Raw genomic sequence first — 17,302 nt, forward strand, 5'->3', positions numbered from 1 at the left:
GTGATCGTCTCGTGAAACCTGGGGTATCCTCGACAAACAGGGTCACGTAAGACAACGCCGCTTGCGCCAATCGGCCAGTGTCCTGTAAGACAAATTCAAAGCGGCGGAGTGCTGTGCACCTAAAACAAGCATAGTGCGCCCAGTATCAACAGCAGTGCGCATCGGTACTTCTATGCTTACGTGTGTTTTCGTAAATTCCATTGTTTACTGCACCCTTCTTACTGGTGTAAAATGAATATGCATTACACTTAAGCGCAAATAGTTCGTTCGAAAAGCCTAAAAGCCGTGCCTAATTTGCGTTTGCTTTTTCTTTCCTCGGCCAATCACGCAGCTGGGCTGATATGACATCATAGGTTCTGTTGCGGGAAATGAGGTAGTGAGTCGCATGGCCATTCCGTTTTTTCCTAATTATGTAGCTTATTTAAGCGAAGTGTGCGTTGTTAACAGTGGTGGCTTTATGATTCTAACGAGGCAATCTTTCGAATGAATCGAACTTGTGTTTTGTCCTCATGACTCCTTTAACTAGGATCATGATTGCTTGGCTGCCTTCTGGCCGTCATGTCTTAACACACTCCTACTGAGAAACATTTTTCGCTAAAAGTGGTTTCCTCCTCGGTTGCCACCTGGACATTAATGAGCGTTACAAGTGTGTAAGCAGTGCCGACAACCTGATAAAAGCAGACTTGAATTTCGAGTTGTCAACTTTCCATGTGATGTGAGTGGTGGTGGCACAATGCTCTTCTGACAGATGTAACAGCAATAGCTATGCTGATGTAACAGCAATAGCTATACCGTCGCTCATGAATATAAAGCTCTGGTTTGGTTTGTGAATCAAACACTGCTGATTGCACTTCGCAGTTGCATGGTCAATTGCGATAATGCAGCTTTATGCCGTATTTATTGTTTAAACTCGGTGAGTGATATGTTGAGGATGGCCCTCACACCCACTGTTGTACCCCAGCTGTTCGAGGTGAAACAATTATCGTTTTCAGCATAACTGTTAAGAGTGGAATGCTGTCTCGGCTAGTGCTTGGTGCGAAGCTGGGTCATTCTTGCTTGCCCAAGACCACTTGTCAAAGCCTGCTTAGCCACCACGATATCATTACAGTGAAAAACTCATTTATCTACAAAGGGGTGGCGAGCCAAGATGGCGGACTGGGCTACCAGCCAGCTTCATCGTCTTCCTCCTCAGTATTGTAAAGTGACATCTTTCTCGCTAGTGTCAAAATTTAAGGCAGCCAATATCGCAAGGTCCTGGAGGCCATAACATTTCCCCCATCGAAGATGCAGCCCTCTCTGCAAGTCAGTGAGTGTCACGTGGTTCAAAGCCTTTCAAGCAAAGTACGCGAGCCACTTGAATTCTGCGACTACGCTGTCCTCAAGCAGTAACCTGAACATGACATAGTTCGGACAACTAAGTCAGTCAAGGACCACGAATGGGCTGACTTAATGTGACAGCAGCTTTTTGCACAGTCCATGCTGTCGCTAAGGTATCCAGAGCAAAACCAGGTCTCCCCGCGAGAACGAATTTCCTGATGTCAGCTGTTGTAGCGGAGTTTCGAGCGGTCTTGTGACGGCAGTATGTGGAGACTAGTGAGTTTCTGAGCTTCTTCAGCAACGCAGAGTGTGTTTGATAGGCTGGCCTCGTCGTGAAAGAAGGGGAAGATGGTGTTGAGGTAGTTGGGAGAACACGTGCGTCAACTGGGTAGAATTGTCTCATTGTCTCATGCTTGGCAGTGTGGTAAGCACGGGTAATAAATGGCAAGATGTCGTCCCAGTTGTGGTCAGAAGCAACAGGCATGGCATTCATGTTACTGAGTATCCGGATGGTCCGCTCAGTGAGACCGTTTGTTTGTTTATGATATGGCACTGAATGGCAGAATTGAGAATCGGACAGATGAAGTAGCTCCTTAACGACGTCAGCAGTGAACTGGCGCCCACGGTCACTGATGAGGACACGAGGTGGGCCATGTTGAAGTATACGGCGACTGAGAATGAAGTTCGTCACTTTGGCAGCTGTTGCAGATGACAATGCAGCTGTATCACTATGGCGGGAAAGGTAGTCGATGCACATGATCATCCAATGGTTCCCATTCTTTGACCGAGGTTAAGGGACCATCAAATCTGTGCCCACATTTTAAACTGGTAATGGGGGGAGGGGGATTCGCAGGGTGGAGTTTTCCCGGCTGAGCAGGCGTGGGGCATTTGTTGCGTTGACACTGGGGGCAACTCATCACGTACAGCTCGGTCGACTGTCACATTTTCGGGCAAAAATTAATGCTGTTGTGTGCGGTGAAGAGTGCATGCACAATACCGATGCCCAGCTGTGGCGTAGTCGTGCATAGCATGAATTACAGAAGAACAATTTTTCTCGCATTACTAGGAGGTGCCAGGATCCCGTCGGCGAGTAGCTCTTCTGGTGTTGCAGACCATTGTGAACACAGGAGGATTGGGTCTGACCGTACAGCAGTAAACAGTGCTTTCACTGAACCCGAACTGGAACTAAACCAAAAAAAGAGAATAGCATTTAATGGCTCACGACAAAGGAGTTAGAACATTTGTTGTTGGTAAACCGCAGTCAATGTCATTTGGTGCCATCAATCTGGTAATCACCCATGCACTTTTCCCCCGCAGACCAAATCACAACACTACAAGCCCGCTATCTATGGTCGCTAATTGTCACATTTGTGGTCTTAGTTCTTGTGTGTCACTTAAACATGAAGCCGAATGAAGTCTTGAATAGCCATACATATATTTGCTTCTCCTAAACTAGTTCAGTATATTTTTGCCCCATTGCGTAAATTTTTGTTGTTGATCTGTGGTAAAGAATGTAACAGGTTATCTGCTGTTCCTTTTATTCATTTTGTTCCTTTTGCTGCTTTCTTCTGTTACTTTTTTAGCTTGCCTAGATCAGTCCTGAGAATTGGTTATATCGTGTTAGGAGAATAAGGCATGCAAAGAAGGTAGCACTAGCAGGAAAATATCCCCTGTTTGCCTGCAGTGTGTACTGCACGTCCCATTCCGGCTTTCCTGTGGGCAAAACATCATGTAGAAAGCTTCTACTGTTGACATCACTGTGCGAAAGATATAAACATGAAGCTGCCTCCCCATACTGAATTAAGATGTCATTCAAATAGCTTCAACTTCCACAACTAAACTAATTATCAAGTGTTTTCATCATAAGAGATTCTGTCAGAGAAGTACCTATTTGAAAAGAGCTACAGTTATGTCCAGGGGCCGAGTTCTATAAAAAACGGGCGTCGCTTTGAAACGACGGGGTAGCGCCATTGAAATGTATGTGTTCTGGGGTTGGGGCCGTCGCTTTGAGGTGCTCAGCGTGAAGTAGCAGCTGCAAGAAAAGCACTGTGGCAAGGACGCGAAGCGACACCCACTGCCCTCCGTCATTTCACTTGTCGCTTCGCGTTCTGGCCACAGTGCTTTTCTTGCAGCTGCTACTTCACGCTGAGCACCTCAAAGCGACGGCCCCAACCCCAGAACACATACATTTCAATGGCGCTACCCCGTCATTTCAAAGCGACGGCCCGTCGTTTTGGAGAATTGGGCCCCAGTAATAAGCTAAAACAGCTTCTGCATTGAAATTATTTGCCACAAAAGTGATGAAACATAGGCCATCAGTTTGAATGGTTTGATTGTCAGCTGTACACCACAACATATAGGCCTGTGATTTTCCCCCAAAATACTACCCTGGGGTAAACTTGTATGTGCACATAGCACTGTTACTAGTAGTGATGCCACAGGTTACCTACACTTTGCCCTGTAAGTGTATGTCAGTGAACAAAAATTTTGTTTCGCTTAAATGTATTAAAGTGTGCACACCTATATGTTGTGTAAGTGACAGGAGAAGAAGTTCGAGGACACTGAAGCATTTCTTACGGGTTTGTACTGCAAAAGCACTAGTGTCCCATTGCACGCATGGTTTTCTCCACAAGCAGCTGTTGGAACTTCTTGCCGAGACTGGCCTATACACTATTCTGTAGGTCATGAAGCCGATTGCATCCCCTAACTTTCCTTTTTTTACCCCTCTGTTACTTTGATGCCCTGTGTCAAAATTGTGCAATAAATAAAAAGAATGCCACAGAGTGTTCCTCCAAGTGGGTATGTTCACATCACAGCCTATAGGAACTGGTGAATTCACCGTGAATTTTGACAGCACCTTTCATTATCAGTCGCCAGTCCCACTCTGTCGGTATGTGAGAATTTGGTTTGTTATGAGAGTAAGGGAATTGGCCATGAGCTTCTAACAGCGGTCATTGTCATTGTCACCTTTTGAGAGAGTAAATGTTTATTGAAAGGGAGAAGAGGCCGGCCTAAGAAACTACTTGCGCCTGCTATTTCCCATTGGGCAATGGAACTGGGGACAAAAAGAGAACGGAATGAATATGGAAGGTATGAGGAATGACAGTGAAATCGGCAAATGAACTATGTACAAGCAGTACAACCAATAAACGCCTCATGTACAATGGGTCGCTGAATCAGATTATTACAGGGCGAGTGTCCAAGTGTAGTATTAACGCTGCCTCAAGGATCTTTCGCTCACTAGAGTACTTTGGACAAGCGCTAAGGAAATGTTCGATAGTTTCAGGACAGCCACACAGAAGGCAGTCCACGCAGTCGTCGCGTCCGATTGTGTGGAGACTTTTAGGTCAATGCTACTCCAAGACGCAGCCGGTGTAGCAATGTCTCTTCACTTCTGCGAAGTCGAGGAGCGTTAGCGAGCTAGAACTTTTGCTCTGCATCGAGCCTGTGAAGCCATTCTTGTTGATTCTGCGGGCCAAACGAATGCAAGGCTGTAGCTTGTTTACGTGCCCGGCAGAGTATCGTGTTAGCATCTTGCCGTGTGATGGGTATAGCCAAGAGAGTTTCATTGTGGTGTGTTTGCTGGGCTTCTGCATCTGCCAATGGGTTTGTGAGAATTATGGGTAGGTATGTGAAGTTGCAGCCAAATGCGATTTGGCGGAACAGCCAATTTGTTATGATGGCAGCTGTAGTCGTTGCTGGCTAATCCACCTCAGCTGGTATGTCGTCATGCCAATATTCATTTTACCCTGTCGTTACTACCGTAATGTCGACCCTCTTTACGTGCCAAGCAATGTCGAAATCACTGTACGTTGAGCTGCATGTACCAGTTGTCCGCGTTTTCTAAGTAGAAAGCCACAACGCATTCACAAGGCCCACCTTCACCTGGAACCATAAAACACACTGGTGACGGGGATGCGTACTGGGATCGCATTTTAGACGTGTATTATTCCCATCCAATCCCGAATTTTAATTTAAAAAATCTGAGAGCTGACACTATAGCTGATTAGCGATCGCAGTGACATAGTTTGCCTCGGGTGATAGATAGAAGTCAATCTGGCATAAAGCATGTACAGAGCTACAGATGTGCATTTAATGTTGAGTTTAAGTGCAAGAAAAATCAACCTTTGTCAGCCTGCAACCTTCAGTTGTTAAAATTTTGGGAAATATGAAAGCCTAAAATTGTTAAGTTGAATGAAAAGCAGTAGAACTTACACTGATTGTTGTCTTGAAAAGTGTTTTTGCTCCTCCTGCTAGTTTCTACCTTTAATTTTATGTGTGGTGAACAAAACTTCATGTAAAGTTCATTTCAATAGCCAACACGCCCCTCCACCATGTGTGTAATCATTTCCTTAGCCGGTGCAGTATTGCATTCTGGGTCAATTTTCCTGCTTGGAACTTCTGATTATGCTAGGTGGCAAGTTGAAGGTGAACTTGAGTGAGTTTGTGTTGTGGGTGCCCAAGAGTTTTTGTGAGGGTGTAAAGGTGGGCAGGCCAAGGGCCGTTTTGTAGGCTTTCCATGGAAACACTGGTTCCAGAAACTTTTGTTTTTTGCTTTCGAACCAATTCTCATGAAACTTCATAGGCTTGTTCAGTTTTTTTAGCTGATTTTAAATATCTAATTAGTTTCGATGTGAGACAACTAGTTTCTGTGTTAATTAAAAGAATTCCTTGATTATTCTTGAGAACAGTAGAAAAAAAAACTATTCAACAAAAGACTGCCAGCAAGACATGAATAGATACAAGAAGTGCTGGAGAATAAAACGTGAAGCAGTTTTTTTTTTGTTTTGCAATCACATACAAGTTTACACCAACCCTTACTTCTAGGTTTCAATTACTACTGCTAACCAATTAAACACAATGCTAATTAAACAACTACTGAAACACAAAATGCAAAATCTGCTTCCCATGTCGCATGGCTTACACATTCAGCTTCACAGTGCGAAAGAAATTATCATTTCTAGCTGCACTACATGCTGGGATGTACTATTGGCGTCAAATGAAACGCGAACATGAAAATATGAACCAGAACCTGCAAAATTGAAAAGTACTGTTCGTAGGGTTCATATTGCCGCGAACCATACATTGGGTTTGTTTATTTGTGTTTTGCTTTTACCGCCCGGCTGCGCCGGTCTGTGTTATCTCTGCCCCAAGGGAAGCGCGTGTTCCATTCTTTCTTTCTGTGCCGCATGTGTTATCTGTTGTGATAGGGAGAGCATTCCGATCGAACGTGAACAGCCCAGAATAATCTTCTTGGATCTACTATGTTCTCGATGCGAATCGACGTTTCGAGAACCACGCGCGCCAAAAGATAAAAAGCCTGCAGTGCGGACGCCGGGGCATTCGATTCGACGACACTCGCCTGTGCCAGTCACTTTGTTGACCGCTGCTTCACCGCCTCTGTATTTTTTTGAGTTGTTAGGGGAGCACAAGTTCGCTCCAATAAACGTGTTTCTCATTCAACACAACTGCATCGTCCTTGTCTTCGTGACAATATAATGGCTTGCTATTGTTATGTTTCGAAATCCCCTTCTTCGAACTTTGTTTTTGTAACTAAGCGACGCGTCATTTTAACTTGCATGGAAAGAAATCGTGCTATTTGTGTGTTCAGGTTCATATTTTTGTGTTTGCGTTTCATTTGATGCCGATAGTACCTCTCGAGAGTTTTGTATCACTGCGATACCAATCGAGGCAAAAAAGTGTGGAATTATGGGAAAATAATTATTTCTTTATTAAAATCAGGCCTCTATGGCTTTTATAAGTCGGTGGCACTGTTCCACATATGGAATTCTTGGAGGAAAAACTGCAAATCAAGAGAAAAGTGATACCTGAAAAAATGTTTTTTTTTGCAATTTTTTGGTCCCAAAGACCCATGTTCCCCTTTAACATATCAAATTTTCTTAATTCAGGGGGGTTCGACTGGAGTATAAGTCATCCTGTGGGTGATGCGACTAAGCAGCAGGGCCTGTTTGAGCTTGCTAGCAAGATTCATCCTCTCTGAGTATTGCGTGTTGGTGTCTTAGACGTTGAGTGAGGCATGTAACCTGCGAACATCCTTTAGTGAGTTGGAGGCTAAGGGCAGCACTCGGGCCATCATGATGCAAAGGAACGCCAAGATAACACAGAGCAGAAACTTGGGGGATAGGAGTGTTTTTAATCGCCAGAGTAGAATTTGATGGGGTTTCGGCAGGTCTTTCTCGCGTGCGTAAGCGAAGCATCAGTAGTGCAGACTTCTCGGCTTGGCAGCGTAGCCCTTTTGGTATGAGATACGTGTTGATTGTATCTATAGCTTGCTGTAGGGTGTCGTGTCGGCTCCAACTGACCTTGAATTTTCCACAGTATGATGTTGTCGGCGTAGAGAGTGTAATGAAGGTCTGAGATTTGGTGAAGTCTTATGGGTGAGTGGAGTAATTAGCATTGCAAAAGAGAGGTGATGTAACGGAGCCTCCAGAATTTTTTCTTCGCCTTTTTTGGCTGTAACAACGCGTGTTGAGCGAACAGTCCGGTACAAAAGCCAAACATGGCATAAGGATACTGTCCGCTTGTTCAAGGTGCGTGGTGATTCGTGTATGTACCAAGTGTTCAAATGTTTTGCCAACAGTTGAGTTACAGACGTAGTCCTTGGAGGTTTGTGGATCTTCGGTATGACGGTGATATCTGCTCGTCCACTGTGCAGGCAATTCAAACAGTGCTTGTGCGGGCTGTTGAGTTAGATAACAAAGCTGTTTTTCTTTGTAATGAATTCCTTGCTCTGGCTTGTATTTTTTTGTGTGCACTTTCATCCTTTCATGCTCTTTTATTACCTTTTTTGGACCCAATCCTCCCCGGAAATGAAATCCTGGATACGTAACTGGTGGGTGGATGATGTTTCACCAAGAGATGTTTTTTTTTGCACCCCCACGCTCACGTGTCTTTCCCTTTGTGCTCCCATACCACTATAAACTTGTAGACCCTGTTTCGCAAACAATGCTGGGTGCATTTGTACAATTACAACCTTCAAAGGCCGTCATCAGTGGTACAACTGACAGCTGGGCATTTGGGCACATGTGGACATTAAATTTGGGTTTTGTTGAATTTATTTCGAGTGTTCTATTATCCTTCTCTGTCACTGAATTTTTCTGAAATATGCCCAATTAGCAATTAGCTCATGATATTTTGCAGCACTACATTCACTTCAAGTAAATCCTATGGCTAGTTTAGAAAATTTAGAACTCCGATCGGTCTGGAGGAGGAGAAAATAACTTTATTCGGTCGAAAGGGGAAGCCTATTCAGGCCTGTGGCGTTCTAGGCGACAGCCAAGATGCCTTGGCTCCTGGCAATGGCTTCCTTTGGATGGCCCACTGTTGGATTTCAGGCTTTTCGCTGTGCGGCACTGTTTCCCATTGCTCCTTACTAGTGATAACAAATGTTCCTTTCGAATTTTCGAACCCATGTCTCTGCATACTGGGGCATTCCCATAGCATGCGAGCAAAGGTCGCAAGCTTAGGCCAGTTTTTACATCCAGCGTTGTGTATTTCCAAATGGAAGGGCCAGTAGAGCCTTGGGTTAGGATAAGTGATCATCTAAAGACGTCTACACGCCACTTCTTGCTTCTTGGTGAGCGACGGGTCAGCAGCCGGGTGGCTTCGTTTTTCACCTTTGTAGAGGTCGCGGGTTCGATTCCCGGCCGCGGCGGCCGCTTTTCTGATGGAGGCGAAAAGCAAAAACGCCCGTGTGTACGAGATTTCGGCGCACGATAAAGATCCCCAGGTGGTCAAAATTAATCCGGAGCCCTCCACTACGGCGCGCCTCATCGCCTGTGTTGCGTCGGCGCGTTAAACCCCACAATCAAAATCAAAAAATCACCTTTGTAGTGAACAAGCACGTCTCGGCAAGTACAGACGCGATCCTTCGAGTTGTGTGTGGAATGTGCACTGAGGCTTTCGGTGGGTGAGATCTCGAGCAGCCTCGTTGGCCCGTTCATTGCCTTGTAGTGCCACATGTGTGGGGGTCTGATGTTTTGGTTCGTCTCGTGGCGGGTAAAGATCCTGCGCCTTCCGCTGGAAATTCCTCCTATTGCAGATCGCTTGATGGGAATCGCTAATCATTTTCCGCACTTGGGTAGCTGCTATATAGGGCTAGGGCAAAGGCCAGTCCTTCGTCCTCCTTCGGGTGTTTGGGTGGAGCAGGGGTCAAGAACTTTGCTCGAGCAGTCGGTAGCGGCTGAAACCATAGCTCCACGTGGCTGTGTCAATACAAACAACGTGCGGATTTCCTCAAGTTCCTGGACTCACAGCTCTCTCCGCAGGGGTGGAGATGTTGTCGGCGACGGTCTTCTCATATAAAATGCGCAGGCTGTCTAATAGGTGTCTGCTCGCGGCTATCTTGGTGAGGTGCTCTAGGTGCGCAGCGTGTTGCACGGCTTGCACCTTGATTTGTTCTTCGAAAGTGTTGCGCGCACCCAACGCGTCATATTTTTCGTTTGGAGCGTACATGGGTATTCCTAGGGCTTAGTCATGCTCATTTCTTGATGAGGCTGCTTGGTTTGCAGTCATTTTAAAATATTTGCGGAATTGTGGAGTTGTTAGGGGTTTGTGTGAGGGAGAGGCTGGAAGATGGGTACTTGTTGTTAAGGGGGGGATATGGCGATCCACCCGCCCCAGTTGACTGAATATTGCTTCACTACAGTTCGCAAACTGGGGTCACTTCAAATCTAAGCTGAATAAACTTGCGCAAGCGCTGTTGGGTAATGAAATTGTAGGTTTAAAACTATATTATGACCCTTGATCTAAATTCCTGCGGAGGCTAAATAAATGATGGGAAGCGGCAGCGTCCCGCGGTGTCCTACGGCTACGGGTCGAATATGACAAGCGGGAGGTCGGCGGGGGAGCGCGGGCGATGCTACGATATGAACTAGACACTTCTAGCTTCACTGTACTATCAGATCCGTTTGCCCCTAACGAGATCCGCGGCTTGTTTGGTTTTAATAATCAGTATCCTGGAGTAGCTACCTAGCGATGATAAATAAGGGTATCTAAACAAATGGCGTAAACATGCACAAGCAAACCGCGGTATGTACGTGCGTTGCTTAAAATCAGCTGCCGACAGTTTTTACCTACGATTGCCTTTGTGCAGTCGCGCGGGCGCCGGCTGGCAGCTTGTTATGTAGCTTTGTGCTTTACACAAATATTGACGCCCAGGTGCAACATACGACGCGGGGCGCTGCGCGTTTCTCGCGCAAGCACGACCATTGCCCAGGTCAGGTTAGTTTTTCCAGACTGCTCTCACACTACTGAAGTTCGCGTAAATCCATATCGCGGCCTCTCAACGCCGAAAGTACACAACAAACGTCTTCGAATCGAGTACGCATTAATAAAAAAAAGTAAAAGCATTGGACACATGTCATTGGACTCGCCGGCCAATAAGATGGCTCTAGCGGCGCCGGAGTGCGCGGTGTGCCGGAGAGACCGTTTAAAACTCTTCCGCCATCCGCCGGGCGTTCCGGCCGCCGGAATGATTTTGGCCGGAACGGAACGACCTCGCCGGAGGTACCGTTTATAGGCCTTTAGGCCTTAAACGGGGGTGGGGGGGTAGGAAAGGCTGGGCACCGCCGTGTAGCAGCCTCCTTGCACAGCCGCTGGATGAAAGGCGCCCTGACGTGTGCTTTCATCCAGCGGCCGTGCTCCTTGGTAGAGCGGGGTGTCACTTCAGCTTCTACAATGGGTAAACTGGACGTCTAAAACTTGAAGACAACTGTTCAGCTGTCGCTAAACCAGCCTATTCAGTTTTTCTGATAATGGAAGAAAGCCAGTAATGTCTGGGGTGCTTGTGATAGGCCCGACTTGAAGAGTTAATTGACGAGGGGGTGACTGAAAGCGCACAAAGAGCGATTCCGGGAGAAGGGGTGCCGTCGGTATGACCGCGACGTGCGGAAGGGTGTATGTAGCCAGCAAGCTTGTTCCTGGATGGGGGAGGCAGGCGCCAACGATACTGGTCATTGTATCCTCAGTGGCTTTTCGGGTGGATTTTTATTGCGCATAACAGCGGTTTTGTGAGCTCATGGTGAATGTATAGCTTTTTCTTTCGTCAATGTGGTGACACTCCCGAGACCGTGAACTGCAATAGGCCTGTGAGAATTTCAGGGGAAGCCGAAAATAATGTCTGAAAAAGAAATCTGGGGGAAATTGAAACTTGAAGACCGAGAGGGGGGTCGAGGGGGAAGGAGGTAGGGCTGCGTGGGCGAAGAATTAAAGATGAAACGGAAGTAAGCACGTAAACATAAAACAAAGGTAGGTGTGCCTGAGCATGGGAATGAATGGTATTTGTACGCACAACCCATATGCGCTTTATCAGCATTGCGGAGATATATAGGCTGCAGCTGTTTTCAAAAAGAGGAGTCCTTCCCCAAAGGCCATATCCTATACGGGGTATTCATGTGACGTCGTCCTGACGTCACAGACTGCACTCCGCATTTTGGCGTCCTTGGATCGGCGTCGTCAGCGGCGGTTCAACCATCAACGCTGTGTAAACATTGTGGCAGTGCTGTGAAATCAGCGGATTTTGTTGTGTTTTCGGCGCTTCATGCGTTAATTACGCGAGTGGGATGGGGGCACCATGCGGCGCTGCGTACTTGAGTAGCTTGTGCGGCTCTGACAGGCAGCGTTATGAGGACAAAACTGAACTGTGTGGCGTGGACCCCTTCGATCCCGGCGTGCGATACGTTGCGAACGTCGACCTTTGGCCACGAGTGGACAAATGTGACATCATGGACTTTCTCGTTTTGAGGACAAGTTTAGTTAGTCGAAAGCAGCTCAAGGCGTATAAATCCATGGACGGCCACAACTACGTGACCAGCGGCTGGGTGCAGGAGCCACTGCTGAAACAAGTCTCTGCAGACACCGTCATCGTAATCACACAAGTAAGCGCTCGTTCTCAAATTGCCAGGTTTTGTCGCATTTTACGTCCTTATGAAAAACACCAGCTTTCTGAATTGCCAGTTTTATTGACTACGCGGCCACGAGTAGCTGAATTTTGCTTTTTTCGCCGCTGGGTTGTATGCAGCCAATCGCGCAGGGCGTTCATTTTATTTCCTCGCTGTTTTATTTTGTACGCAGGTCAACCACTCACATAGCTTGTCAGCGCCTCCAGTCAAGACATGGATTTTGGCCAAAAGCGATGGCGAAGTGGTCGCAGCCCACTGCTTATGTATGGCCGGCAACGGCGAGGCGTGTTCCCATGTCGCGGCCCTGCTGTTTTACTTAGAGTACGGCGTGCGCGCGCGAGACGGCGACTCGTGCACCGATGTCGCCAACAGCTGGCTCCCGCCGCACGTACGCAAGATCGTAGCGCGGCCAGTGGCAGAAATGGACTTTTCGTCGTCTACGATGAAAAAGAAGATTCTTGATGGCGAGTGTCGCCCAAAGAACACGCCGAATGGTCGGCCGAAGCCTGCGGCACCTCCCCCAACAAAAGCAGAATGGAAGGTACTGTTTGACGCTGTAGTTGCTTCAGGGCTTCGTCCAGCAGTTCTGAGCACCCATCCGGACTACAGCGACATGTTTGTGCCGGCAATCAGGGCCTGCAACGGCTCAGACCTTCGCCTCATCTACGACTGCACTGCAAAGAACTTGGATTACGAGGGTCTTATGCAGCTGTGTGAGCAGATCTTCGATAGCCTCGTCATCACAGAACAAGCATGTGAGAGCATCGAGAGCAGGACGAGAAGTCAGACATTGAGTGCCAACTGGTTGGCATACCGCACTGGCCGCGTCACTGCATCCAAGTTGTACGACGTGTGTCACACACGGTTAGAGTCACCATCGGTGAGTCTTCTCAAGAGCATCTGCATGCCTCACGCAGACAAGCCCTCCACTCCCCCAATGAAATATGGGCGGGAGAAGGAAGCAGAGGCACTTTTGAAGTACAAATGCCTGTGCGAGAAACAGCACGAAGATGTCACTTTCAAAGAAGCAGGGATTTTTGTCCGCACTGAGCACGTGTACCTGGGTGCCGCACCGGACTTGCTGGTCGAGTGCAGCTGTTGTGGGGCAGGTGTTGTAGAGGTAAAGTGCCCATGGAAAGTAAAAGATGGGCAACTCAGCGACCTGCTAAGCGACAAAAATGGCTGCGTGACCGAAGTGAACGGCGAGCTTGAGTTGAAAAAAACTCACCGCTACTATTACCAAGTCCAATTACAAATGTTTGTATGCAAAAAAAATTACGCTGACTTTGTCCTCTGGAACAAAAATGAGATCAACGTACAGCGCATTCGCATGGATGAAGCCTTCATAACCTCACAAGTTGACACTGCCAGGAAGTACTTCAAGGGTGTTTTATTGCCACAGTTGGTCGGACACTGGTACACTGACCATAAAGAGAATGACTTGAACATGACAGCCATTGTGGCAACTGATGTGAACGCCAGCTCGGCTGGAGTCTTACACACGCGTGATTGTCAGAATGCCCAAACGGGCAGTGGCAACAATGAGGATCCTGAAACTTTTTGCGTATGCAAGGGGCCAGAAGAAGGGAAAATGATCGCCTGCGACGGTGCCAGTTGTGAAGTGAAGTGGTTCCATTTCGACTGTGTCGGGCTGAAGAGAGCGCCAAAACGCAAACACTGGTTCTGCAAATCGTGCTCCAAGCAGAAAGGTCAAAATTAAATGCAGTTACACAGCTGTGGTGCAAAACAAGTGCAAAAACATTGCCAATGCGTGTTTACTGAAGAACCGTTACTTGTTTCTTCATCAAAGCGGTAATCTTTACACAAGCCCTTACAGGTGGCGGCACAACACAATGAAAAGCAAACTCTAAAAGAACAGAGATACACAAAAAGAAAAAAAACAGTGACAAAATTTGTATTCAATACCACTACAGCAGCAACATATGGGAAAAGCAACAGGCCAATGCATATCTGTGAAGTCAAATTCCACAGCACACAAACGATACCTAGTCAAGTGGGACCCCCGAGTTACACAGGTTAATTAGTGCAAAGCAAACTTTTGCAATCTTGTCAGTAGACCACACACCGCTGTAACTTCTGTTCACAAACTCTACGGCCAAAGTGAATTTTGGGGTGATCAGGCACAGTACTCAAATATATATAAATGTTCACGCACAACACAAGAGATAACACAACATAACTGCACAAAACCAAAATTCTTGCACATAACCTAACAAAAGGGTCCACATAGCATAAATGCTCACAAGACCTTTACACAGCATACATTGAGCGTTTGCAAGTAAGGTCCCTTGATTGCTGCGATCCTGAATATCACAGTCATCTTCCGAGAGGTTTAATTAAATGGCACGACGGAGTTGCACAAGTTCGTTAGGGCACAGCATACCTTAACAATCCTGTCGATTTGGCATTCATTCGTGCCGAAATTCCTTAGCATTTCGACAGGCAATGTGTGCTTCAGTAAGGTATACTTATTTCGTACCATGCCAATGACTCGCTCCACGTGAATTCGGACATTGGCAATTTCTCTTGTCCGTTCGACCTCTGTGCTGGACAACTGCTTTTTTCCTTTCGTAAAAGCGGGAATGGCCAGTGTGGCACAACACATCCCAACACTCTCAGCTATCAGGAAACCCCTGTCTGCTAAGACAACATCGCCTCTGTCCAGAAGCTGCAGTACCCCACTATCTTCTGTGATCATTTTGTCACTGGCACGCCCGCCAAAGGATCTCGAAATGAATGTAATCATGCCTTGTGGACAGATGCCTATAAGAAATTTGACGGTGTTGTGGTGCTTATATTGGGACCACGTCTCTGCCCTTGTAATTAGTGAACTTGGTCTCTGAATGAAAATTTCAAAGCAATCCAAGATTACCCGTACTTTTAAGCCAAAATTCTCAAAAAAAGCAACTGGCATAGTTTTCATAATGTCTTCTTTCTCTGGCCAATACACAAGTGGACCAAGCCGGTCATAGCTAACATCTAGCCACTTCTCAAGGATTCTGCATGCAGTGGGCTGTGACACATTAAAACGATATGCAAGATCCTGGGTGTGAAGTCCCAACCTCAGCCTCATAAGAAATAACATCATCTCCTCGAACTGTGTGAGGGCATTCCTAGAGCAGTGCGAGGCGTGATCTTTCAAAAGGTTGAACAACGAAAACGACATTAGAAAGGAAGGCAAACCGGTGTAGAATGCCACTTTTTGATCATCATCTTTAAGACTGTCTTCCGTAAACTTGGATGCTAACAATTCCATTTTGACATCTGTAGGCTCGTTCTGCAGATTGGCCGCCACGTCTTGAAGCTGCTGGATGTCGTTGCCTGTCAGATCCGTTTGGCAGCTGATGCCTAGCAAGAAAAGAAATGCATAACAGACAATCAGTTTGAGAAGCTCATTAGGTAGAATTTAAAATGAGTGGCTACTTTCACATGCCAAAAAAGAGCGCATCAGCTGATAATACAGTATGTTATTCAGACTACACTTCGTAAATGTAACTTGATAGAATCAGGTTATAGGTTGCGAGAGGCCTCTGAAGAAAATTTTTACTGTGGCAGAGTTCCAAGGCGGGCACAGCTGGCTCCTCGTCAACGGATGTCCCAGCTGGGATGTCCACACTTGCAACTGCATTTGAAAGAAAGTCATTCTAGTACCTTGTTTCTACAGTGAAATGCAATTGGATGTAAAATATTAGACAATTTTCACCTGCAAAAACTTCTTGCTGGCTCCGAGTGCGTCGCGTTTTCAGGCGATTGTACCTGCCCTCGTTGGCAGGCTTTGCTTCATAGCCCAGGTGAAGCGAAGGAGCCCAGTCTGGGCTACATTCATCAAAGAGTTTGGCAGGTGCACCTGCGTGTCAGAAAAATGGGCGTTTAGATGCAAATGTATGGCTACACTCGTCACAGAGCTTGCAAGTGAACCTGCGTACGGGAAAAGGGGGCGTTAAAATGCACACACATGCACAGCTGTTCCTTCTCAATGTTTCACTTGGGTGTGACCTACTCCAACTTCAACAGCATTTTTCGGTCTAGGTTCGAAATGTCCTCGGAAGTTTCGTGGTTTTGACGTGAAGCCTGAACGACAGCTCGCCCGCGAGCCACCACGGAAACGTTTCTTTCCTCTCCTTTTTTTTCGCATGCCATTCTACGATTAATGCGTCGCTGTTTCAAAAGCGGCTACCCTGACGATTTTTATCGTTCCACTGCCCATTAGCTGTCGCGAACGTAAGCTCCCACAAATTAGCTCCTCGATATATATTTTTCTTCTCCGCTACGACCTCGACACAGCTTAAAGGCGCCTCCCTGAAAAGCTTCGCGATTTCGCCATGCCGCGAGCACAGTGGTGTTGCCACTCGGTCATTTTTCTTTGTCGCACATGGTGTTAAATTGATGAAATGACGCTTACGTACCCGATAGAAAATGTCTTGAACACACTCGGTACTTGTCGGGGTCCATGGTTCCCAGCCGGTTGATCCGCGCGAGCCACTCGCGACGACGCTTTTCCGACAGGAGCTTCGTCTTCTCGCACTCCGATGTGCGCACTTTCGGGACTTTGAAGAAGCCTGGATCTTTGCTGTTGCTTTCCATTTTCTTCTTTTTGGTTTGCGTACGGCTGCTGCAACCGACTACCGCACAGTAAACCATTGTCGCCCGTAGTAGCAGAATACGCGATCACGATGGGTTCGCCAAAGTGCTCCCGTCAACGTTTTTCCCGTGCTCCGCCGACTGACCGAGGACTTCAAAATGGCGAACTCTCCCACAATGCACCGCGCGCTGCGCGTCAATGAATACCCCGTAATCCTATAGACTTGTCCGTAAAAAAAAGGCGACGACAACAGTGTTGCAAACTCATTTTAGCGTGACAGCGCAGCCTACAGTAAACTCTTCATAAGACTTTCTGCATTTTTGGGGTCAACCGAACGTTTGTAAGCTTTTGGATAGTGAGAGTGTGCATTTTATTTTGAAAAAAAAATTACACAAAGGATGCGTTAGATCACCGTACACACCGGCTAATTGACTTAGCTGATTTGCATGTCGCAAACAAG

At 46.8% G+C, this 17,302-nt stretch overlaps 1 protein-coding gene and 1 long non-coding RNA gene across 2 annotated transcripts; one reads left to right on the plus strand and one right to left on the minus strand.

Moving 5' to 3' along the window:
* The first annotated feature begins 12,158 nt into the window (after positions 1-12,158).
* On the plus strand, positions 12,159-13,834 carry LOC144158283 (uncharacterized). Its single transcript, XM_077689073.1, has 2 exons — positions 12,159-13,655; positions 13,813-13,834. Exons 1-2 carry the CDS (start codon positions 12,505-12,507, stop codon positions 13,832-13,834), a joined length of 1,173 nt encoding a protein of 390 aa, XP_077545199.1. The 5' UTR covers positions 12,159-12,504.
* Positions 13,835-13,890: 56 nt separating this feature from the next.
* On the minus strand, positions 13,891-17,045 carry LOC144168831 (uncharacterized). The gene is made up of 4 exons (XR_013322254.1): positions 16,667-17,045; positions 15,964-16,107; positions 15,808-15,882; positions 13,891-15,608 (listed from the first exon to the last, which is right to left on the minus strand). It is a non-coding gene; the product is annotated as an uncharacterized LOC144168831 (long non-coding RNA).
* Positions 17,046-17,302: the final 257 nt, after the last annotated feature.

The sequence above is a fragment of the Haemaphysalis longicornis genome, unplaced genomic scaffold (assembly GCF_048455015.1).
Source record: "Haemaphysalis longicornis isolate Haplotype H1 unplaced genomic scaffold, Haemaphysalis longicornis Haplotype H1 scaffold_1, whole genome shotgun sequence".
NCBI lineage: Eukaryota > Metazoa > Arthropoda > Arachnida > Ixodida > Ixodidae > Haemaphysalis > Haemaphysalis longicornis.